At 36.7% G+C, this 27,205-nt stretch overlaps 1 protein-coding gene across 1 annotated transcript in view; it reads right to left on the reverse strand.

Moving 5' to 3' along the window:
- Window positions 1-12,655: 12,655 nt before the first annotated feature.
- Window positions 12,656-27,205, reverse strand: part of large1 (LARGE xylosyl- and glucuronyltransferase 1) — a 481,706-nt gene continuing 467,156 nt past the window's right edge. Inside the window, exons 13-15 of the mRNA XM_039769462.1 lie at window positions 22,170-22,316; window positions 16,998-17,193; window positions 12,656-14,040 (exon numbers count right to left, since the gene is read on the reverse strand). Coding sequence (XP_039625396.1) covers window positions 13,843-14,040; window positions 16,998-17,193; window positions 22,170-22,316 — 541 coding nt within the window. The 3' untranslated portion in view covers window positions 12,656-13,842. The remainder of the gene's footprint in view (window positions 14,041-16,997; window positions 17,194-22,169; window positions 22,317-27,205) is intronic.

Here is a 27,205-nt window from a genome sequence, read left to right on the forward strand (position 1 = left end):
AACTCGTTCATGTAATCTTGCCAGTTGCCACGACCCCTGTTATGACAATGCTGGTAACCAGAATCTGCATCATGAAGAAAATAAAGATGGGGTCATGGCAAGACACTAAAAATATTAAATGCCACCAATTTACAATAAGTGCAAAAACCAACATTATGTTCATGATCCTCAGGTTCCAAAACCCCAGAGTGTCTCAAATAATGCAGGTACAGCTGCAAAAAATTACAAAAAAACTTGATTATAATATACACCACCCAACTTGTATGTGGTAGTTTCGGCTGTTCTGGTCTGAAAATAAGCAGAGGTTTCAAATATTGGACAAATACAGTATGAATTATGTTTTCCTTTGTAGCAAAAGATAAAATCAAATTAGGTCTGAGTTCATTATAATAAAGTATACAGAAAAGTTGCAGGAGAATGTTCCTGATTTAAAACTCTTGTATATTTTGTAAAAAAGAAAGAAAAAGCCTGTAAAAGGAAAAAAAGCCTTTAAACTATTGAAGAGCATAGTTTCTCCCATGTGTAGGTGGAAATAGCAGACCTACATTTCTTTACATATGTTACAGATCTATCCTTGATACATCTGGCGACATCTTCTTTTCCTCTTTTAGGATGTCATAAACATTACTCAAATAATGAATATATTTTTGAAAAATTCTCAAATAACCTCATTTTTCAGTGTGGCACTTTGTAAAGCTAGAGACTATACTTTTAGCTACAGACTCAGGGCAGGACCATCCCACATGATAGTCCTTGGAGAAAGTTACTGGTAGTTTGCTTTAGTTAAGCGGATATGTGAATAAAAGCTGGGTTTCTTGACTTGGTGTTATCAAGATCAGAACCCAATTCTTTGTGAAGAAAGCCAAGCAACACAGCAACAGCCATAAGTGAGATGTGCCGACATTAATGCTAATGTTCATGAAACTCAGGCAGTGACAAGTCTGTCTGTAACTTGTGATTATTTGTAAAGAGAATTGAATGTTTGCTGTGCAAAAAATATGCAATTGGATGAAATCTGAAATAAATTAACTAATTTCTGTTTCAGATAGGGAAAAAAATACTATGCTGGTTTCCATCACATGTTCTGTCCTCTTTGGGGATGCTTCCTTATTAGATAACTAAAAAATTGTACGAGAGGAATGGGAGCAGCAAATAAGCTGTTGATTAAACATGATTGTGCTCATCAAGATGGGTGGAACGGCAAATAGTAAAATATCCTTTATTAATCATTTTTCAATCTTTATCTCTTGTTGCTATTTTTCAGTCACCATACATTAATTTATATATCCAAAGTTTGTTTGAAAATTAAATACTTTGTGTAACTGTAGAAAAACTGTAATAGGACAAACACAGCCCCTGATCCCTGTGCTTACCAACCAACTTTCTTCATGACAAAAATATTTTTTAGGTGGGTGGTTACAAATCTTACGTAGTGCTGTAAGCACTGAGAACCTGGGTTCTCTAATCCATGTAACAGGCTGGATTTGGACTCTGTGCCGTATGCAGGCTTCACATTGAAGACACCAGAGTCCTTGTGTGAGTGCAGTGTTACTGCTGAGTAGTCACTGTGCTGCCACTGGGCAATGCACTCCTGAGTTCCCTAAATGATCTGGAGGCGATGTACAGTATGTTTTGTCATTCTTTTTATATGTGATCCACACTGTTAATGACAGGTTTTGGTGCATTACTCAAAGGGTCATTAGTACAGCAAATTTCAACAACTGGTCAGTTGTGCATTTCTTAGAAGCACTTGCAATTAGATATTGTCCTACTAATATCACGTGTTATTCTGAACATACAGCTCTATAATTAGAATATATTGTTCCAATGAATATGGCATGTCATCTCTCTAGAATGAACAGGTACTAGAAGTAACAGAACAACTGTTTGTTTTGCATCTGGGATGGGGCTTCTTACTTCTTAGTGCACCACCCTGTAATTTTAAAGTATGTGATGGCATTTTCTATTAAAAAAAAGCACAATATAAAGTGTTCATTATTACTTTTAAATTCACTGTATGTGAAAGTAACTTTATGTAAAGCAAAGAGTTGATTGATCCTTGCCTCATTAATTTTTGTAGAACATTTATGGCACTTTCAGTAAACGATGTACTTCATGGACCTGAAATATTCTATACGTAAATATGTGTTATAGTTGTCCCGCTGTTCAAAACTGGATTGCTACAGTGAAGAGCTGGTACATTTCTTCACCTCCTATTTCTGAAAACAACCATAACCTTAGGCCAGAAAACAGAAAAAGTAAACTGAAGATCTGCTTGCAGGAAAAGATCATTAAATTCTGAAATGTGCCAATTTTATTTTTTCATTTTGTTAAATTTTTAAGAATCTTAGTTTTTCATAAAAAGAAAGATTCAACCAGGATTGCAACATTTGCGTTTTTTTAAAAGTCCATTATTAACACAATCTCACTGGAGACTGGAAGATACATCCCACGCTGCTGCTGACATTATAAAGCTTCAGATAAGAAATGCATGTCTAATTAAGATTAACCTCCATGCATTATGGGAAAAGGCAAAATGGCACCTGGTGCCACAGTTCATAAATTATTATTGAATATTAATAAATTGCTTTCACAATATTTAACAAGCGTTTGTGAATCATAGCCACCTGGCCTGTTTAAAAAGTGCCTAGAAGTTAATCATAATTCAGCCTGAGTTTCAGTTTTGAAATTTGTCTAATCAATGCCAAGCTTTAAGCATTACAAGTTTTAATAGTGATCTGCAGCATAATTATGTTTAATGTTGTGTTCAGCCATTTTAATTATTTATGTTTAATGTTGCATTTAAACTTCTTAAATATTTGTATAACATGCATATGGTGCAGCAATCCACCAAAATGAGATGCACATCCTTTAATGTATTCTTGTTATCTTCCTCACGATTCTATTTCAGGCTTCAATACCCTTCTTATTTCTTCATTTTTGTTTTAAAACTGCACAGTGAATCCACTGTATGCCACATTGCTTCTTTTCTCCACTCCTGCAATTTACTTTTTCTGAACACCTCTTCCAATTTGCCTCGGGATTACATGACAACGTCCTTTCATTTCTGGCTCGCTGTAGCTACTGTAAGTGTTTGCCTGCATGGTAGCGCCACGCTACTCTTAAATTTTGAAAATACTAAGGATAAGTTCAATGTAATTGATTTTCTGCTTTTTATCTCTCCTACGTTTTTCCTTGGAATCTGGATTTAAATTTAAATTTATTTAAGGGCTTTGATCATTTATGAAATGGGCCATAACACACATAGGAACACAGTGTGAGGAATAAAAATAGAAAATAAATTAAAAGAGGGCGAGTGCTAGTGTGAGTGTCTATTATTGCATTGCTTTCTATTCTAAAAGATGGAACACCCAATATTTGAACATTCTGCAGCAGGACTGGCTGTGATACAATATGTGCTGATGTCCAGTCATGCATTGCCATGTCAGTGATGAGTTTTTCTTCCTCTTGCTTGTAACTGCAGGCGGTTTGTTTCTGCCATTCTGATTACACGCAATTATTGAAATCACACTCTAAACTATTTCAACAAGAACAAGAAGATAATGACATCTTTGTATTTTTCTAGCACTTAACAAACAAACATTATTTCCCTGCATCTATTAACTCTTAGTGTAGTCAATGACACTACAAAGAGTTGCTGAGATTATGTGTATTAACATTTTTTTAAAATATTGTGAACTTTCTCATCAACAGAATAATTTCCCTCCTGGTTTTCTTCACATGTACAGTACCTGTATGTCTTCAACATCCTCAAGACCTGTGGGTTAGATTACTTTAATTGTAGAATCAAAACTGGCAACAGAATCTAAGCCTTAGAAGATGTACCGCTACATGAATAATATGATCCGTATGATTAGTACAGGATTACACAGGTTTCTAAACAGATACATTTCTCCTTTTCTCATTTTGTTAAAAGTCAGGTAAAAGATACTGGCAGTCTGAGTCCACTGGAAAATGAATCTGGGATATGCAGACAGGGGTTGGATCTCATGAAGGCCACATCATCCAAGGAACCCGTTTACTCCCAGGTAAGTAAATGGTAGGCTCAGAAATCACACGTCACATAGATTCATCTGATTCTGAGTTCCTAGAAAAGACTAAGTTAAGGTTATTTAATGAGCAATCAGTTGAGGCCTGTAACCCACAAACCCCAAAATGCCACAGCCACAATTAGAGAATAAATGCATCAAATACAAAAATTACCTTGACAAAGCTATTAAACATGAAAACATCTAGCTGTAAACTACTAACATTTTCTCCTAAACCCCAACACCCTTAATGGCACCTGAATGATGTACAGTTGTGCTTGAAAGTTTGTGAACCCTTTAGAATTTTCTATATTTCTGCATAAATATGACCTAAAACATCATCAGATTTTCACTCAAGTCATAAACGTAGATAAAGAGAAACCAGTTAAACTAATTGAGACACAAATATTATACTTGGTCATTTATTTATTGAGGAAAATTATCAAATATTACATATTTGTGAGTGGCAAAAGTATGTGGACCTCTAGGATTAGCAGTTAGTTTGAAGGTGAAATTACAGTCAGGTGTTATCAATCAATGGGATGACAATCAGGTGTGAGTGGGCACCCTGTGTTATTTAAAGAACAGGGATCTATCAAAGTCTGCTCTTCACAGCACGTTTGTGGAAGTGTATCATGGCACGAACAAAGGAGATTTCTGACGACCTCAGAAAAAGAGTTGTTGATGCTCATCAGGCTGGAAAAGGTTACAAAACCATCTGTAAAGAGTTTGGACTCCACCAATCCACAGTCAGAGAGAATGTGTACAAATGGAGGAAATTCAAGACCATTGTTACCCTCCCCAGGAGTGGTTGACCAACAAAGATCACTCCAAGAGAAAGGCATGTAATAGTCGCCGAGGTCACAAAGGACCCCAGGGTAACTTCTAAGCAACTGAAGGCCTCTCTCACATTGGCCAATGCTCATGTCTATCTATCTATCTATCTATGTCCATGAATCCACCATCAGGAGAACACTGAACAACAATGGTGTGCCTGGCAGGGTTGCAAGGAGAAAGCCACTGCTCTCCAAAAAAAACATTGCTGCTCATCTGCAGTTTGCTAAAGATCACGTGGACAAACCAGAAAGCTATTGGAAGAATGTTTTGTGGATGGAGGAGACCAAAATAGAACTTTTTGGTTTAAATGAAAAGCGTTATGTTTGGAGAAAGGAAAACACTGCATTCCAGAATAAGAACCTTATTCCATTTGTAAAACATGGTGGTGGTAGTATCATGGTTTGGGCCTGTTTTGCTGCATCTGGGCCAGGACGGCTTGCCTTCATTGATAGAACAATTAATTTTGAATTATATCAGAGAATTCTAAAGGAAAATGTCAGGACAACTGCCCATGAACTGAATCTCAAGAGAAGGTGGGTTATGCAGCAAGACAACGACCCTAAGCACACAAGTTGTTCTACCAAAGAATGGTTAAAGAAGAATAAAGTTAATGTTTTGGAATGGCCAAGTCAAAGTCCTGATCTAAATCTAATCGAAATGTTGTGGAAGGACCTGAAGGGAGCAGTTAATGTGAGAAAACCCACTAACATCCCAGAGTTGAAGCTGTTCTGTACGCAGGATTGGGCTAAAATTCCTCCAAGCCAGTGTGCAGGAAAGATCAAAAGTTACCAGAAACGTTTAGTTGCAGTTATTGCTGCAAAGGGGGGTCACACCAGATACTGAAAGCAAAGGTTCACATACATTTGCCACTCACAAATATGTAATATTCGATAATTTTCCTTAATAAATAAATGACCAAGTCTAATATTTTTGTCTCATTTGTTTAACTGGTTTCTCTTTATGTACTTTAAGGACTTGAGTGAAAATCTGAAGATGTTTTAGGTCATATTTATGCAGAAATATAGAAAATTCTAAAGGGTTCACAAACTTTCAAGCACAACTGTATGTGTTAATCTGAAAGTGACATGTTTTAACACACAGCCAGTTTACTCTTACAATCTTCAAAACGCAAGAAAGACTGAAGTAAAGATAAAAAAAATGTGAGGTGGGTGCAGTACTTGACATACTGGATGTATTCGGAGTTGTCACTTCAGTTAGGTACTCCTGCTCTCCCCAAGTAATTGAATGCTCAGTTAGCAAATGCATTTTGGGCACCAATTGATTATAATTCTGAGGGAAACATGGCATGACTAAATAGTAGTGACCAAGAACATAGTGCGCATTGTGTGAATTTCTAACAGCAACCCTCCTGCAGTTTTTACACATCATAGTGCCATTGCTGTATTTGAAATAGGTCAATGACCCTAAAACATTCAGATAGCAGCAGGTTAGTGGCCGGACAAATAATGTAGATGAAAGTGACTAATGAAGACTGGCAAGACAGGGTGAAAAATGGGCTACAGATAGTCAACGAAAAGTGCTGGGACTTGTCACAGACAGGGTTACATCATTACACAGTGAAACAATAGCTCCATACCTGTCAATAAAAAAAAACAAAAGTTCAAGGAACAGAAATCCTGGAGGACTGGAAAAACACTGCCTAATCGAAGTAATCCCAGTTCCTTCAGATTTTTGCTGGAAGGATCAGGAAATATAGAAAACCCCAGGGTGACACAGATATCCATTCTTCTGAGAGTCAAAATTTACAGTGGTTTTAAAGGTGTGATGGTGTTGGGTCCCCTTTGGAGACATGTTCTAGATTCCGCGATGTTAAGTAAAGGAGCATTTGAAAGTCAAAAGATATCTCTGAAAAGAACACTGTGCAAAGTCTTAGGCACTCTAAATTTTTTTTAAATTCATTTTATCTTAGATGGTTATTTTTTTATCTTATTCATTAGTATGTAGATACAAAAGAGCAGATTTCAGACTTCTAAACATTCATTGCAGAAAAAATAAATGTCACAGAGAAATCTTTGTGTTTCTTTAAAGTCACATATTAATAATACACTAATTGTCAGATAAAGCCTTGATTGCTTTGTATGTATGTAGACTAATGTGTGATTAAAGAATGATAAGGAATAGGTGCTAACAATCAATGTCATAAAGTGCTGATTGAACCAAACTGACAAACTGAACAGAAACTGGCATAGAAGGAATCAGACTGGGCAAAGGACAAACAAATTAAAAGGTGTGTGTGTGGCAGATGGAACAATTCTTACACCATTTCAATAGCAGGCACAGCAACAAGACACAAGGTGGTCATCCTGCACCAGCAAGGTCTATCCCAAGCAGTAATTTCACAGCAGAGATTTTGAAGATGTGCCGTTAAAACTCTTCTGAAGATGCCCAAAGTTCTGGCAAAGTTGAGAGGTTGGCCACATAGATTGAGTGCAGCAGAACACACAGAAGACACTGGAATCCAAGTCAAACCCTCTATAATCTGGAGATGTCTTGTAAGAAGCGGACTTCAAGAAAGAGTTTCTGATAAAAAGCCATTCCTCCAATGTTGAAACGAAGCTAAGAGATTCACCTATCCAGAAAAACATAAGCACTGGGATTCTGAACAATTAGAATGATGAGGCAAAATTTTAAACTTTTGGCTCAGACATGAGGCAGTTTGCCCATAGAAGAGCTGGAGGGCACTACATCACTGAGTGTCTGCAGTCCACTGTTACGCACGGTGTAGGTTACCAGCAGGAATGTCTGCAGATGAGATAGATAGATAGATACTTTATTAATCCCCAAGGGGAAATTCACATACTTCAGCAGCAGCATACTGATAAAAACAATATTAATTAAACAGCAATAAAAAAAGCAGTGCAAGTTCAAAAAAAAAACAAAAGAAAAAAGTTGACTATCTGGTCAGAATTAATGTAATCTTCAAATGCTGTGAAGTACAAATGTGTTCTCATCCATGAGACTGTACCATCAGGGTGGTATCTGATCAGCCCCAATGTCACTCTCCAGCAGGACTATGACTACAAAATCATAAAAAAAATATCTGCAGCAAAAGCAGCAACAGGGAATCCTGAAGCAGAAGGGACAGGTAAGAAACAGAAAAAAGAGAGACAGTCACTGTAGTGGGACTGGGTTAGGTTCTTCAAGCTTAGAACGACCTACCAGATAATTTTCTTATAAAACTGCATGACAAACGACCTAATATATATGATATGTAATTTTGACCTTTAGTAATATTTCATTTCAGTATTTTTAAACACATCTTCACTTCACAGATATATTTTTTCTGGTGCCTAAGACTTTTACACAGTATTATAATTTTCAATCTGGTGTATTCCTGACAGAAGAGTCTATGAATGGATTTTTTTTTGGTAGAAAAATGCTCCATGCCACAAATGTAATGACTTGGAATAATGTTAGTTTTGAATGCCATTCATTTTGGTTTGACAACACAAAATATCATACTAATTAGGTCGGTTTTTAATTTTGATTGTATTGTCTTGTAAAACACATTGCGTTTGCAATTTTGGACAATATTACATTTCTTGTGTGAGTTACAGAAAATGGTTGGTCTCTCTTAAACTATCTAACGCCACCTCCTTAAATCTTTGTATTTTCCATGAAGCTGCTGCATTAGGCACTGTGGCAAATTGCATGTTATGTTGAGGGGCCCAGCATGTGTTCGCACGGCTATATTCATGGTCTGTGTTGGACTGACATCCTTTCACAGGTTGTCTTGTGCCTCACATGTCGGTTGCTTTTGGAAGTGGATCTGATCTTGTCAGGTTTCTTATATTTACATTTATTTGCTAAGCAGACCCATTCATTTAAAGCAACTTAAAAAAGAGGTCTGGTCTGGAACCACATTAAGGTTGTTGTTCCAGGATAGCCACTTACCTTTAACCAATCAGCTTTAAAGTTAGAATTTCACATCATAAAGGTAGGATCATTTGTATTAAGGAACATAATTTGACATGCTGTAGTAACACTGGACAACATTGTTATTGAAGGTTTGCTTCCTGAAATATTTTTGGAGATTATGACAGAAAGCTTCAATCTGAACAAAAAAATAATTTCAGATTGACCATTTCATGTAGGGATTTGAAGTAACAACAAACACAAACTTTTATTACATTTGGGGTGTTTAATCACTTAATGATGCTGATACATTGCATTAGTTCAATCAGCTAACAAGGTTTTGCTGCTGATTTTTGTTAGAACTCAGCATCTGATGCTCCTCTCTTCAGTGTCCAACAATAGTCAGTCAGCACTGATGAAGTCTACTTGCTCTCATACTGCTGTTGCATTGTCCTGATGAAACCCTTCACCATGTTTGTGACTAAACAAACCAAGATTGGCAAGGAAGAAGTCCAAGTGTGAATTCAGATCATGCACCTTTGGTGACATGTTACACTTTCATGCATGCTTGAACCATGTTGTTGACGAGCTGGATGTTGCAGCTGTGCAGTTGCCAAGAAAATTCCCAACATTTTGCGCCATTTCCTTCAGCCCCACTAGCAGATCTTCAAACTGCCTGTCACTGATTATGCGTCTGATTTGTGGACCAACAAAAAAGGCCTTCCTTAATCTTGGCATCAATTATTCTTGGAAACATCGGTTTCAAATGTTGAAATCCTTCACTTTCTTGCTTATTGTTTTCACAAAGTTTTATCAGTCCAAGCTTTATATGAAGAGAATGCAAAAATAGATTTGTTGATAATGACATATGCTTTTATGTGCCACACTTTTCTGCCCTAGAACCAAAACCTTATGGAGCGGCCAGTTTTTTTTAATACTTTTAGATCACAGTAGATGTTCCAGTTGCATTTATTGTACTGTACCTGCATCTCTTTGAGAGGAAGTCAGAAAAATAGGTGAATGCAATAAATTAGTACAACAGGACAATTTAAAGGTGAGTTTTGTGATTTAACGGACCAAAATCCATAAGATACACCCAAAAGTGTTCAGGAAGCAAAGTACTTTGTTGCCTAGTGTGATATTAAAGAATCTTCTTAAAATAAGTAGTTTAAATAATCACTTTTTTCTCCAAAACCCAAAGATTTTACACATTTTAATGAATGACAAAGGGCCTTGTTTTCCTTTCTGTTCTGAGTATTTTACCCAAGTTTCTGTATAGTCCCTGCTTTATGATGTCAGAGGCTAAACGAAATCTGTTTGTTTCAAGGTAAATGACTGTTCTGGAATAACACCTCTGCCATGGCTGTAGCAGCAACAGAGAATCAAACATACAGTAGCAGACTCACGTGATGCTAGGGTACTCTACAGCAACCAGTACCAGAGCAATAGAATGAACAGGTTCAGACAATGGACAGATGATGGTTTCTGTAGTGTTTCCCTTTAAGGCTGAATTCATACTTCAAATAGAACTGAACTGTAAAGCAGGAAACCACATCCACAATAAATAGAGTCTGTCAGTTGTGTGTTTCCATGCTAAACATGTTTGAAAATTGCAGTTCCTGTCCAAAGTGTTTCATATTGTTTCAAATGCAATGGTAAGCAGTGTAGGGAGCATTTCAAAACAACAATGTTGTAGTCGATACTGAAACTCATGAGGCCTCAATTTATGTAGAGTGATAAGGAGTAATACTGTATATACTATCATCAGGTAGTACAAACTGAGTAGTAGTTATAGCCTATAAAAAGAATGATGCTTGTTGGCCAATCACAAACAATTTTGGCTGTCCACATACACATTTTTCTTCAGTCAGTGGCTATGAATAGTCAATAGATGCACAACAGTATAAAGCAGACTCATTCTTTTTAATTGACGATATCATTTTGTGCATGGAGCAGAAAAACCATAATGTCATCTTACTGATCACAGACAGTCCCTTATTAAAGAAAATAAGCTGTGCTTATAACATCTGTTAACCACATTGGGCCTAGTTGTACATCACTTTGAATTAGCTCAACTTTTAGTCACTTGTTCAATGTACTGGAACAAAGATTTAATCAGCCTGGAATGAGTGACCTGAGATGCACTGAATTAGATGTACACAATACATTTTGAAAATACATTAAAGCAAAATGGGAAGCCAAAGAGTGTCATCCTTGAGAGGATTGCCATTAACTGTTTTTTTTTTGTAAAAGTGGGCACTTTTCAATGATGACCACTATATACGAGTGACTGTAGGGGTATGAATGATGGCACAGGGTGACAGTAGAGCATACATTATTAGAAGGAGCACCCCGTAGTGTTACTGCCTGCATATTATGTAGATATCTGTCCGCCATACACAGATGCTACCTGTCTCAAAATTAAATATATGGTGGCTAACAAGTGGATACTGGATTAAACTCAAAGGGTTTTTGGGAGTTTTCAGTTTACCGCAAACCCCACTCCTACCACTAAAACCTGCTTGTCTGATAATTTGCAGGAGACTTCCCAGAATGTCGATTACAGCACATTATTTCTGAGATGCATGGAAACACTTGACGAGGAGGATTTCTAACAACGCAAAACACCATTTTATCAACAAAGCCTCTTTTATATAGCAATGAAAAGTGTTTGTTATTAAACATGCAACAATTAACTTATTAGCTGCTATTTAAGGTTTAAATTGTGAATGATTAATGAAATGCTTTTTGACTCCAAAAGGATATAAATGAGTTAAGAGAACATGAGCAGAAATATTTAAGATAAAAGTTTTGTGTTTGAAGTCTTTCAAGAATAAAACACAATATTTATGATGGAAGCAAGTCATACATTCGATTGCCCTCAGCAAACTGGCAACTTTTACCAACAGGCTTTTGGTAACCTGCAGGAGATATTCAGTGATGGCACTCATTCTCCATACCAAAGTCTTGTGTTATGCAATTTAGATTGCAAGAGGCTGCTTCATCATGCATACTTTGTGTGTTTTTGGAAAAGTTGATGTTGGCGAAGTGTTTTTTTTTTTTTTTTAACCTTTGGAAAACAAAGACCTCAAACTGAATCTGGTCTTCTTGTGGTCAGTTATATTAACAAGACGCAAAAAGCTGCGTTACAGCTGTTAGGATTTTAGAAGAAGCTTTGTTTATGGTTTGCTGTTTCTTTTGCACATAAAGTGCCAATAAACTAAAAAGATTAAATGGCTTGTATGCATTTAGACTGTGTTCAGTACAGGACACAACCGGTGCTGGTAAATTAGAGTGCACTAGAGAGTTATATGAAATAAAAGTCCAAAACGTTTTTGTATTTTTTTTATTTATTTAGGTAGCAGCATATCTATTAACACTGTCCTAAACACTGACACATTCAAACCTTCCTCTCTCTTTTTTTTTTTCCACCTTGCTTGGTACGTTCTTTCACACACACACACGCACAGACACACGTACACACACACATTCATTTGCCCACACTACCTTTTCACACATAGGCCTGATTTCCAGCTAATGTGCAAGTTTGGCTGCATTAGCCAGACTACAGCCGTGCTTGGCCATTACACAGCACTATCATGTGTGTAATAAAGAAAAAGACCAGACTGGTTTCACCTTTCCCTCCTTCTTTGTTTGAAGACAGTGACAAACCAAGTAGCTGTATAACCTCAGATTTTAAGAGGTATCAATACATGTGGGTCCTCTCATTAAGGTTTGGCTCTGAATCCCCTTTTTCTCACACGTTTTTTTTTTTTTTTTTTTGTTTTCTTTTTTAATACAGTTCCCACCTGCGTTTATTTTAACATCTTTAAAATGTAAACATGTAAGAAATACAGACAAATAATAAAAAATAGACAAAATGACCATTAGTCCCCAAAGGTCCCCAAAAAAGAAAAACAAAATAATATATATTATTTCTATTTTCCTGATAGAAAACAAAAGCAAGAATAAGAAAAAGTGTTTGTTTCCAGTTTTCAGTAGCTTTCGAGGCAATCAAGTCACTAGTTGCCAGATTTCTCTTACAGTATGTTATGCACTGTCGTGTTGGTCGCTGCAGGTGCACAAAACCTCACACTTCTTGGTATGAAAAAGTTCATGTCATGTATTTTTGGAGAGCAATTGTTTTAAACTTTTGGGGTTCTAAGGTATAGTTATGGGTGGTGTCACCTCCCCAAGAGCCTCATAAATCAGCCCTGCAGACACACACCACACAATCCACTTGTGCTGCCTGGTGTAGGCATTAATGGGAGGTCAGATGTTACTTTTCACAAAATATTGACAACAAAAGAGAATGTACTCAGTAAATATAGGCTAATTTGAAGTAAGTTAAACCAGTGATCTTTAAAATACTTGGAATAACAATTTTAGCGGTTTATCGATAGGTAAAACGAGTTTCAATTCTGAACAATGGGGCATGTCTCACATTTGTAGCATATGCTGATTTTGGAGCCAGCCTTCCCTCTTGGGCTGCAGAGGCTCAAGTTGAGTTGCACATTACACAAGCAGTGATTTTTAACAAGGGTTGAAACCCATCTAAGGACAAGTCATTAAGTTCCATTATTTAGTGAGAGACTCATGCCAGCGGTCAGCTTTGGCCAGCTTTGGTTCTCTTCTTTCTTTTTAAGGTTTTAAAGCCACAGAATAACTGACCAATGTAAACAACAAACACTAAGTTTACATTTCTTAATGAAGGACTTAAGAGGTCACAAAATGTACTCAATCTGACAACTTACAATGGAACCAAAGCTGAATGTGCCTTCACATTACCCCCAAATCCTACGCAATGGCAGTAAAAACCAAATATCAAAAGAAAACAGGGAGCCTGAGGATTCGTGTTGTAGGCTCTGTTCCTCTCCAGCCTTAGAGTTGTTCAGCGTTTGTATGTAGTAATGAGATTGTGGGTCCAAGCCACCTTTATTGAGCGTTCCTTTCGCGACAGCTTGCAAAAATAATCAAGCAGCTTCTAATAATTTCTCTGCAAATGTCTGTCTCATTGCCTGTTTCCCTTCACAGTATTACTAAAGGCAGACATGAAACCTTCTTTTTCTTTTGTGAATCTCTAGCTGTTGTTCTCCGCTGTCATATACTTGAGAGCAGCAAAACCATAACGGCGAGACATGTTCTGTTGGAATTCTTCTTTGAGGGTCTTTAGGCAGATGCGGTACTGCTTATTTGAGCGGAATTTGGTGATATCAAAGCTAGGCGCATGAGGCATGTGGATCATGTAGGCATTCGGCAGCACAACAAATTCATATTCCTGTAAAAACAATAGAAAAGATACATCTGTAGATTAAAGTAGTAGGCTGCAAACTACAAATGATTTAGAGATTGTGAGAACTTTATGCTTTAGTTAGGCCACTGTCTAGTACTCACCAGAACAAAAAACACAACTTTACCATAATCTCTTAAGTACTTTTTTTAGCTTAATTCATTCAAAAATACTTTTTTCTACATATTCAACATGTTCTGCATATATAACATAACTTTATTTTCTTTCACCTACTATATAACATCCAGTCTTTGATGTGGTCAGCAGTCTTATTAAGTTTCTACAACTGATAACTGACTTCTGTCAATAAACACTTTAAGATTGCCCCCAGCATAACAATGCATTCATAGATGCAACACATCAAAACATTTCCAACATTTTAACCTCATCTTTAATGTTGGTCCACATTTATTGTACAATAGATTCAGAACATATTCAGACCCCTTCACTTTCTGTATACTTTGTGTTTTAGATTTAATTTTGAATGTAAAAATTTGCCGTTTTTGCCTATCAGTCCACAATCAATAACCCATAACGATAAAACAAAAACACGTCTTTAGAAAAGTTTGCAAATTTATTAAAAATCAATGACTGAAATCACTTATTTATATTAATAATTCAGACCTTTGAATGCTTTGTAGAAGCCTCTTTGGTAGGAAGTGCAGCTTCTATTCTTCTTGGGTAAGTCCCTACAAACTTTGCATACCTAGAATTGGGCAGTTTATCCCACTCTTCTTGGCAAATCCTCTCAAGCTCCATTAGACTGAAAGAGAAGCAACTATAAACTGAAACTCTCAGGTCTCTCCACAGATGTTGGATGGAGTTTAAGTCTGGGTTTTGGCTGGGCCATTTAGGGATGGTCAGGGACGTGTCTCAAAGTCACTCCAGTGTTGTCTTTGCTTGATGCTTTGTGTCATTGTAGTGCTGAAAGGTGAACTGTAGCCCTGGTCTGAGGTTGCATGTTCTCTAATGCAGGTTTTCTTCAAGAGCCTCTCCGTATTTAGCTATATTCCTCATTGCCTCAATTCTGACCTGTCTCCCTATCCCTGCCACTGAGCAGCACCCCCACAGCATAATGCTGCCACCTTTATGTTTCACCGTAGGGATGGTATTAGGCAGATAATGAGCAATGCCTGTTCATTGCTAAATGTAGTGCTTAGAGTTCTGTGCAAAGAATTTACTTTTTTCTCATGCTGTCAGAGTCCTTAAAATCCCATTTGGCAAATTCCAAGCAGGTGTTATCCACTCTACCATAAACACCTGATTGATAATATATGGCTGAGATGATCATTCTTTAGACAGGTTCTAACATCTCAGGGCTGCTGAAGCTCTGTTAGAGTGACTGTTGCATTCTTGGTCATCTCCTTGGCTAAGGTCCCCCTTGCCCAGTTATTTGATTAGGCTAGATTTCCAACTCTACCTGATGGTTCCCAACCTTTTCCATTTTACAATTATTGAGGCCACTGTGCCCTTGGAAATTCTCAGTGCTTCCAAAATGGTTCTATACCCTAACACTGGTCTATGCATCATCACAATTTTATCTTGGAGGTCTGCAGAGAGTTCCTTGGACTTCATTGCTTGGTTTTTGTCCTGAAATGCAGTTTGAATTATGGGACCTTATATATGCAAGTGTGTGGCTTTTCTAATCATGTCCAGTCAGTTAAAATTTGCCACAGGTGGATTCCAAACATGTTCTAGACCAGGGGTTCTCAAACTCAGTCCTGGGGACCCCCAGTGGCTGCAGGTTTTTGTTCCAACCAGTTTCATAATCATTAACAACACTTGATAACACTGATCTCATTTAATTAGCTGCTATTTTTTTCTCTTATTCTACTTCCAGAAAAGCACAGCAGCATGATCTTTACATTTATAAGACTATTTTTAAGTATTTCTGCTTTTCCTATAGAGTTAAATACTTAACTCTCTTTTGTTGATTTCATTATATTTTGCCCTTTTTCTGTGCAGTTTTCCTCCTTTGTTGTATCTTATTGATGACAATTGGCAAACAACACTGAATAATCAAAGGCTGCAAGTAATTTAGCATCAGACCCACTAATTAGTAAATAATGGATTAATTAAACAATTAGAACGCCTGGAAAAATAAATGAAAATCAAGATGAAAATATTGTTAAAAAGAAAAAAAAATACATTATTCCCATATAGCTGCTTGGTACATTTTTATATATATATAAATATATTTTTATATATATATAAATATATTTTACCAAATTTAGTTTTCTATTGTTCCCAAAACACAGAACTTGGGAAATAACAGTTCACTTAATTAGCCCAGGAGTCGTTGGTTGGAACAAAACCTGCAGCCACAGGGGGCCCCGGACCAGGTTTGGGAGGCACTGTTCTAGACACATCTCAAGGATAACTAAAGCAAACAGGATGCACCTGACGACAATTTGGAGTTCCACAGCAAAGATTTTTAATGCTTATGTGTAGGAGAAATTTCAGTTTTTGATCCAGCTTAATAAAAATATCTGTGTGTCCGTGCTGATACTATGTCTCTGTAATTACAATGGATGGCAAATTACAAACATTAACTTTGCTTTTACGAATCCCATACCAAATAGCATATACTGTATATGATAAAATGTAACAAGAATGTATTCTGTGAAGGCTCCTTAATACTTAGTTGTTTGCTGTAATACCCTTGTATTATGTAATTATTTTTTTAACAGAGGGTAAATACAAAAAAAAGCCATTGTAATCAACAGAAAACTACATTTAGAAGTGAAACATAGCCCATTGTCCAACTTCCATGTTACTGTAAGCACTGCCTGTTTGATCTCATAACTCTATAACTCAAACAGCTAACTATTGTTTCTCTTAAGATTATGGATGCATTCAAGATAGCTTATGGCTCTTAATCAACTTTCAAAAGGCTTCAACAGCACACCTTCATTTGACACTCCTCTACGAGAACAATGACTTACCTGTGCATCCAGTTCCATTATATGTGCCACCTTGTTCCAGCCAAAGCCAACAAAACGGCGGTCGTACTCAGGGCAATCTCTCCTGACCACGACGTAAGGTTCAAAGTCAGCTTCCCACTCCACCTTGTATGGAGTTGTAGCAGTACGCCACTTTGCAAAATTTGTGGGTGCATGACCTTTAGTCCACACGTGGTATCTAGGATAAGAAGGGAAACACACTTTAATAAGCATTAAACCAATAATGAGAACAAAATTAAAAATACCGACATGATATTCTGCTTAAACATGTCCATCTGTACCATCTATACTGTAACTCATGTACGCTCACTTATCTAGTTCAGGCAACACTTCTGAACCTAAATGGCTGCCATCCTATCACAGGGAACACATGCTCACACTGGGCTAATTTAGAGTGACCAATTAATCTGACTGGCACCTACAAATCTTTGGGATGTGGGTGGTAAATATATACAAACAATGGAAAACATGCAAACTCCACACAGATATTATCCTATTTGGGATTCAAGCCAAACATTACATCCACATGGCCACCATGCTGTTCTGCTTGAATAGGTGTGCCTACATAAAGACGATTATTATACTTGTCACGCATATAATAGTAATACTGGAAGACAGCCCCCAGATCTCTGAAATGACCATTTTTGTTAGTTTCAAAGTATTCTTATGCCAAATCTATTTTTGCAGCCATCAGTGCTGTGGGATTACTGTATATCACAAACAAATGTTTGTGTAATTTAGATTTTAGTGATGGAATGCACTATTTATAAATGGCTCCGTTTTGGTGAAGTCAGTAATGGAAGCAGTAGGGGCTAAAGAGAAATCTACTTGACAAGTATAGCTCTCCATTGGGACAATTGTGAGATGGTAACTGTTTAGACAGTATGAGTTTTGAAAATGTATATAAACTTGAATGTACCAGAAGAAAACCTGCATATGGGGGTAATAGGAGCCTTGAGTGTCACAAGTAAGCCTAGGTAAAAATATTGATTTTCTGATTAATCATTATGTTTCATTTAAACAATTTGATACTGATTTTTTAAAGTCTCGAGATTGATTTCATGAATCTCTATCCTGCTCAATTACTATATGCAGACTTTTGCTTATCTTTATTTTTGGTGTCTGATCCAGTAGATGTCACTACTGCACCTGGTAAGGCTTTCAACAGAAAAAGCACTTTACTATCTTGCATAAAATGGTGTGTCCTACTTTAACTGAAATTAGCGTCTTTGATACTTAAATCAGATGTGTGAATACCTAAACATTCAGGGCAGAAGATTCCTACGTGACAATCATACATTAAAAAGTGGTCGGATGTGCAGATAAGTACACTGCATGCCACTTACACCAGGGGCAACCTCGCTGTCTATATGCAGAGCTGCTGAGATGATTCGCTGTTGTTCCAAAAATCTTTCTAGCATTTCCAACACGCTGTTCCATTGCGTGTTTGTGTGTTGGCATGTACTAATAAATGTTGCTTCTCATTAAGCATGTGGTTAGCTGTAGTACTACTATGGAAAAAAGCTTGCAACACACCTCACCTGACAAAGAAAATGGGAAAGTTTTGAAATTTTCAGAGCAGCATACGATGCAAAAGTGAGCGTGTGCGCAAAACAGGTAACTTAAAGAAGCTCCATAATCATAGTGTGATATCAGTCACATGTTTGCTTTTTGTTGGAGGACTGTGAGGAAAACATTTTCAAGACTAATTAACATGACTGCTGCAAGTGAGCAGTTGAAAAATTGCAGAATGACAGGAGTCTTTAATTTTGACTAATTTATTATTATTTTAATTGTCCAATAGGGGAATAAATTTGGCTAACAATTTAGTTGAAGGGTGTCTAAATGGAGATTCACATCACACAAATAGGTTATTGAATAACATTTATTATTTAGAAGCAATATTTGATTATTTTATAATAATATTCACAAGATGATATAGATGTTTTATAAAGTAGATGCAATTGCATTGTATTAAAAACAATAATAATATGCGTGGACTCTAATGTGGTGATACATACAGTTTGCTAGTTAGATTATAGTGAAATCTGAATGAGTGAAGTGCTTTAATAAAAATCGGGAGTGGTCTCCCCTAGACTTTCTCAAAATACTCAGATATGGAGATGGATATTTGAAGAGTAAACCACAAGACAATGGTTTTATTTTTATATTATGTATATTAAAGAACCATCACAAACAAATCAAATCAAATTAATAATATATCAAATTAATAACAATTATTATAAAAGTAAAGTTGAATAAATCGGACTGTACAGCTGCATGAATAAAAAAGTACCACTTCTGGTTAGCGGATATAGAAGATAGAAATCTACATTTTGTACCTCATACTTGCATGCAAAATTTGGTTGACCTAAGTGAAAGTGTACTCAAGTTATCATGTTTACACACACTCACACAGACAGACACACAGACATAATTCCAAAAATGGTATTTTCGTACTTAGGGAGGTCTAAAACGTTGAGATTCATGAAAATCACAAAGTCAAATTATTGGATGATTCCAATACTTTACCTATACTTCGTATAAGAGAAAGTAAAAAGGAGCAATGATATTTTGTTCCACATCTTCTGAATACTAATGTTAACCGTCCATTACTAAATATTTGTTCTTAAATGTAATTCCATGCTTATGCATATGTTATGAAGTCACTATGTAGACACCCTTCAAATAAAGTGTTACAGTATGAAATGTGTCATATTAATATTCTCTATGTGTGGTTAATTTAATTTCTAAAAAACCATCACTTCAAATATATCTGTGCATGCTAATTCAGTCAAGATAAAATTGATATTGAATCAAACTGGGGCACTGTGAATCAGAATCAAATCGGGACATCCGTGCTGATACCCAGTCGTAGTCACAAGGTAGCAAGCCTAGCTGATGCAGTATTATAACATGCAACAATTTCACCCTTTAAAGTGATCTTTGAGCAGATCGTAGTCATTTTGTAAAGTTTATTGTAATGTAGGAGAGTGTTGACAGGTTTTCACATCCAACTATTTGAGGCCTACCTGTAATCACAATTGAACCTAAGCTGCATGGTGATGTGAAGAAAAAATCTCAAAAACCATACCTGATGTATAACAGTCTCTAAATTAAATTTGTTTAAACTATGGCGAGTCTTATTCTTAAGGAATTGAGCCTTTGTAAAAGGAGGATGTTTTGTTTTTGTGTATGGACAGATTTGGCACTATCTTTACTACATAAAAAATAAAATTAAACTCTCCTAAAACAGTTCTAAATATCAAATGTATGTTTTGTACCCCAACCAGGATATACTATCAGTGCAGTCAGCAAATGGATAAATTGTTTGCTTCAAATTAAAAATTGTAATTAATTTGTTTATGTGGGGATATTAATAATGTGAATGTCTTTCCAGAGCTCGTTTTCACTGCCTATTGTATATTAATAAATCCTATTTCAAATATAATTTCATTTAACTGCAAAGCAAAAAGACCATGTATCAAAGAGACAACTTCCACAGTTCTTAGGGAGATGGTGACATGGCATTACCTGACATTCAGTTTTACTACTGGCTTGGGAACACTCATGTTTTGAGACTATGGAAGGGATTAGAAGGTAATGGAACTGCACCTGCCTAGTTAGCCTTCAGAAGGAAGTCCTGCTCAGAGCCCCCTGTATGTGCTTATCTTTACACTCCAGTCATCAATAATTATTGCATAATCACTAGAAATCCTGTTCTGGAGAGCTCACTTAAAATATGGAACCAATGCAAACAGACATGCTATCCTCTATTGCACCAGTGTTCTAGTAATATATATTTTAAGGCCATTATAACTTATATGGTGTTTCATTAAGAACTCCAGAGATCTGTGTATTGCTTCCTAAATATGGAATTCCTTCAACAAAAAGTCAAATTCACTGCTAAAAAGAATCTCCTTAACTTTCCTAAACTTTAATCAGTATCAACACTTGAATATATTTGAACTAGTAATGATGGAAATCTCAGTGGTACTTCTGAATGTTATCAACTAATTTCTCTATATGCATCTCCAGATGACCTTAAGCAAGATCTCCAATGCAATTCTTTTTGTTCATAATACAAACACCTTGTCAATCTGTACATGGTGCAAGTCATCTAAAAATTGTGTATTGCACACATGTTTCAACATTCCAATTATCCTGAAAATTGCAGGGACAAGACTCAAATGAGGCCATCAAGAACCAGCTTCATTAGGTCATTTATTTTGGGACTGTCCTAAATTAATATTTTTTGGGGAAAAATATTCTCCTGTTTCTTTAGAAATTGTCAGACTTAAAATTATTCTTAATCCTTTAATGACACTGCTTGGAGTAACACCAAATGAAGCAAAATTATGTAATGATTAAGTCACTGTAATTTCCTCTACTACATTACTTGCACATCAGATTTTATTGCTTGAATGAAAGATTCCTAATCCACCTGCCATAACTCAACAGGTTTATCACAACCAGGACTATGGGGTTTCATAACAGGACAACTCAAGGTCTGTGAGATGGATCAACATCTTGATCTGGTTGGGTCATACTATAATTTAATAAATATGTCAGAGTGTTTATTACATGATGTACTGAAAGTATGTGTTCTTTATTTGAGTGAGATTTAAAATTCCATGCAGATGCTATGGCAAAAAAGAGCAAGGAGTTGAGGAAAGGAAAAAGTTTGTACTTAATATTGAGAAAAGAAAAGCACAATAAATGCATAAGCAGGGAAAACAAGGAGGACCTTGGAGTTTGCACAGCACATTGGGCCGAACATTTCTACTGCATCAGAGTTAGTACCATAGGACAAGTCCTGGATTGGTTGGGCAGAGTAGCCATAACAACTGCTTCCTTTCTTCCCTTTTCCTTCCACTGCATTTTGAAATTCTTTAACTTCTTTGACCTGTTTTCTTATTAAAACCTACCAACATACAAACCTAGGTTTCTCATAAATTCCAAAATGCATGCCGAAGAAACACATAAATACTTCTTAGAGGCAGGCTATGTAATGCCACTAGAGATGCTAATAATGTCCAACCTTTTATGTATTAAAGATATTTTAGCACAATCATTACTTCTATTATGATTAATAGACAAAAAAAAAACACTGAGTTGAATTTGATGAGATGAATGACAAAGTATTCCTGATACCTGAATGTGAAAAGGGTGCCCATGTCTAGCTGGGACAGTAGCTCTGCCTTGGACTTGGGGAAAGATAGTCGATAGCGCAGGGTCTCAAATGCTGGCACAATTAGTGCTTTCTTGGTGTTCGCCATGTCCAGCTGCACCACAGATTTTCTAAAAAAAAAAAAAGAAAGAAAGAAAGAAAAAAACAGGCAGTGAATTTAATTTATTAGTATACAAACAATGTGTTTTGGAATTAAACATTATTCTGCAATAAAAAAAAGAGTTGTGCCTGAGAGCTCTCCATCGAAGATATAATCACACAGATCATAGAATTGTTCTTTAGATATAGAAGACTCTGTAACAATCTAATTAGAAATGAAATGTAAATTAAAGGGAACAACCATTGAATTAAATGCTCTCAAACATGACAAAGACATTTGAAATTTTATGAACTATAAACACAAGTCAACGTGATTATGGCTGGATAGAAATGATTATTATTACACTGTCATCCATTTCTGTAATTCATTCAGTTTACAAGAATGTTCCATTTGTGTTAATAATGTTGTGGCCTTTCAGGCATTTTAAGTTACATTATCAAGTGGCATGGATGTTATGTAGTTTATTTTTTAATAAAGCTGTATGAACTCTGATTTTGCACAAAACATGCCATGAAACATGTATCTGTCCGTGATTTATTTTCATTGGTGCCCTACACAAAATGCATCAATGCAAGGTTCTTTAACAAGGCAAACAGTATTATCTCCAGACAGAGGAGCAGCTTCAGCGGCAGACTGCTGTCACTGTCCTGCTCCACTGACAGACTGAGGAGATCGTTCCTCCCTCACACTATGCGACTCTTCAGTTCCACCCGGGGATGGGGGGTAAACATTAACATTATACAAAGTTATTGTCTCTTATACCTGCATTTTTATCACTCTTTAATTTAATATTGTTTTTTGTCAGTATGCTGCTGCTGGAGTATGTGAATTTCCCCTTGGGATTAATAAAGTATCTGTCTACCTATCTGTCTATCTAATTTGACCGGTCAATTCAGGGTTGGTTTGTAACAGCAGTTTACATTTTTTTTTTTCCCCTTTTTAAAGCATTTTGCTTTGAAATCATAGTGAAGTGCTTCATGATTACAGTCACCATTTGTGAAGCTGAGGGTTCCATCAGGGTTGTGAGTCACATGATGAGTTATAATATGTTGTGTATAAAATGTCAAGAAGCTCTGTATGGGGTATGCAACATTAGAACACCAGTATCTCTGGATAATGCTGCTGTACTGGCTTCTGCAAAAGATGCACAGTAAGAGCTCTAAAATGAACAAGCAGGTTTGTTGTAAGGCTTTGTGTGATGTGATAACATTTGATGATTGTTGCTAGCAAAATAAAGTAGGTTGGGGAAATAAAATAATATGCTTGCAATTGTTTCCATCTTGTCCTTCAACTAAAAATGTATTGCACCAGACCTTCACCCATTGCTTTGTAGGTTTCAAACCCATATGGCAGCTCCATGCAGTTAAAGTGGGGTTAGAAAGTTTTCAGACCCATTCGGTTTTTTTACATTTTGCTATGTTGCAGGCTTAAATTGTTTTAATTCATTTTTTATTTTAGCAAACATCACTCAATTCCCTCAGAATGACAAAGTGAAAACAGAATCTGAAACATTTTTGCTAGTGTGTATTAAAAATATAAAACTGAAATATCACCTTGACACAAGCATTGAGACCATTTGCTAGAACACTTGAAATATGGCTCAGGTGCATCCCAGTCTAGTGATCATCGTTGAGATGTTTCTACACCCTTTGGTCAATTTTAATTTATTGGACATGATAATGAAAATCACACATCTTTTTATATGAGGTCCCACAGTTCACAATGTGCTTCAAAAATAGTCATGAGGTCAAAGGGATTGTTTGCAGAGGATTTTGTGAAGACATACGTATTTCTAAGGAAGGCTTACAAAACAGTCCCTCTGGCACTGAAGGTTCCCAGGAGCACATTGGCCACCATATTTCTCAAATGGAAGACTTTAGAACAACCACGACTTTCCCTACAGCTGGCTACCCACCGAAACTGAGCCAGAGAAGGAGAAGGGAGATTGGCCAAGAACCTGGTGGTCTTGCTGAGCTCCACAAAATCTGTGTGGAGATGACAGAAACTTTCAGAACACTGCAACGCTCCATCGATTTGAGCTTTATGACAGAGTGGCCAGGCAGAAGCCTCTCTTCAGTTAAAGACACAAGGAAGGCCATTTGAAGTTTGCAAAAAGGATCCTAAAGGACACTCAAACCATGAAAAACAAGATTGTACAGTCTGATGAAGTGTCAAGTCTGGAGGAGACAAGGTACTACTCATCGCCTGTGCAACACCATTCCAACAAAGTACAGAGATATTTTAAATGAAGACCTACTCCCAACTGCTGTGGACCTGAGAATATGCTGAAGGTTTATCTTCCAACAGGACAATTACCTTAAGCATAAAGCAAAGGCAACACAGGAGTGTTATGGACAACTCTGGAAATGTCCATGAGTTACCCAGGGAAACCCTGGACTTGAAACCCATCGAAGATCTCTGAAGAGACCTGAAAATAGGTGACCATTTATCATCTTCATCCAACCTGACAGAACTTCAGAGGATCTGCATGGAAGAATGACATAAAAATCCACATATCCAAGTGTGTGAAGCTTGTTGCGTCATACTCAAGAAGACTCCAGGCTGTAATCACTGCCATTGGGACTTCAAGTAAGTACCGAGAACAGGGTCTAAGCACTTGAGTCAACATAATATTTCAGTGTTTATTGTTAGCAAATTTTTCCAAATGTTCTAAAATCCAGTTTTTGCTTTGTCATTCTGGTGTATTGAGTTTTGCTTGTGGCAGACCTGAGACATACTGCAGGGAAATCATCTCATGATTGGCCTGGGCTTACAGCATCTGACAATTTGTTAGGAGGTGTCATTAAAAAAAAGACAGAATGGCCTGGATTGTCTGAGCATGGCATGTTGCCAATATCACTCTAGTAAAGTACGATTGAATGTGAAAGGAAAAATAAACAGACAAACAAGCAAATAATTAAGTGGCTAATCCCACATGTTTATTTTGATAACCCCAAAGCAGCTTCTCTCATATATTTGTCTTCTCTAATATTCTGCTGGGGCAAATGACTTTTTGTGACTTTGGTTTTGCTTTTTCTTAAGGCTGGCTGTTAGCCATTACCTGAATTTTTTAAAGATGGATTCTGAATTCTCGCCAGATGGCTTCCTGTCTTAAACATCTTGATGTACTCAAGGCTAAATGTTACATTAAAGGATCAGTGTAACCAAGCAAATTAATCTTTCCTGCATTTAACATATTTTTTAAATGGAACTTACATTTCTACAAAGGGGGGGTTTAGGAGCAAGCACTGGCCAATACAGTAAAAGTGGGTGTTGGACTCATTGAGCAGGTGACATGAACATTTGTAAAAGCCAATTTTGCTCTGAAAAAAATGTAAAATCCTTCAGGTTTTTATAAATAGTGACATACAATGCAGTACATGTCCTATTAGAATCTCACAAGAAATGTATCTTTGCGAAGCTCATTTTGACCGACATGGTAATTCAAATTATGTGTCTTTCCCCATATCCATATTTAACTAGTTTCTTATCATAGATCTTTTTAATTCCTATTAAAAGGCTTTCTATGAAAAATTATGGTTGTAGGTTTGGTTTATACATTTATCATAATACATTACAACTCTTCACAATGTTTTTTTTAATGGATGTCAGAGTAAGACAATGAAACAGAAACAGAAAATGATTCAGCCATCTTGTAGTTTAAAGTCTAACGCTTTTGTCACTACATTACATAGCCTGCTTCCTAAATACATACAGTGGATTTAGACAGTATTGAGACCCCTTCACTCTCACCATACTTTATTCTGTTGTACATTTAATTTTAAACAGATGCATTTGCCATTTTTGACAATCAATCTACCCTATATAACCCATAATAGGAATTGATTTTATTAAAAATCAAAAACTGAAATATCTCATTCACAGCCTTAATTTAGTACTTTGCAAGAAGCCCCTTTTGAAGCAATTACAGCTTTGCACATCTGGATTCAGGAAGTTTATTCCACTCTTTCTGGCAGTTATTGTTAAGCTCTGTTAGACCGAATGGTAAGCGTCTCTAAACTGTCCTCTTCAAACCTCTCCACAGATGATCTATGGGGTTGAGGTTTGAGTTTTGGCTGGGACACTTGATGAGCCATAGACTTGTCCTGAAGCCACTCCTGCTTTGACTTGGCAGTATGCTTTGGGTCTCTGTCATGCTGGAAGGTGAATGGTCACCCCAGTCTGAGGTCACATGCACTCAGGAGCAGGTTTTGTTCAAAGCCCTTTCTGTATTCGGCTTCATTCATCCTTCTCTCAGTTCTGACCAGTCACCCTGACCCTGCCGCTGAGAAGCTCCCCATAACATGATGCTGCTACCATGCTTTACCATAGGCATGTTATTATATAGATGCTGAGCAGTTCCTGGCTTTTGCTAGACATAATGCTTGAAGTTCCGTGCAAAGAGTTTAACTCTTGACTTTTTATACCAGAGGATCTTTTTCCTTATGCTGTCAGAGACATTTAAAAGCAGTTTGCCAAACTATAAGTGGAATTTAGTAATTCTACCGTAAAGGTATGATTGATGGAGTATGGATAAGATGGTTGTAGTTTTCCACAGGATTCTAACATCTTACCAGAAGACTTCCGAATTTCTGTTAAAGTGACTGTTAGACTCTTGGTCTCCTCCAAGACAAAAGCCCCCATTGCCAAGTTAGTCAACTTGGCTGGATGGCCAATTCTACCTGGTTGTTCCAAACTTCTTCCATTTCACAATTATTGAGGCCACTGCCCTCCTGGAAAAACTCAATAATTCAAAATGGTTTTATCCCTGTGCCTCACCACAATTTTATTATGGAGGTCTACAGTGAATTCAATGGTTGTCATTGCTGGATTTTTGTCCTTGCATGCAGTGTGAATTGTGGGACATCATATACACAGGTGTGTGATGTTCTAAATTGT

The sequence above is a fragment of the Polypterus senegalus genome, chromosome 11 (assembly GCF_016835505.1).
Source record: "Polypterus senegalus isolate Bchr_013 chromosome 11, ASM1683550v1, whole genome shotgun sequence".
In the NCBI taxonomy this organism is placed as follows: Eukaryota; Metazoa; Chordata; class Cladistia; order Polypteriformes; family Polypteridae; genus Polypterus; species Polypterus senegalus.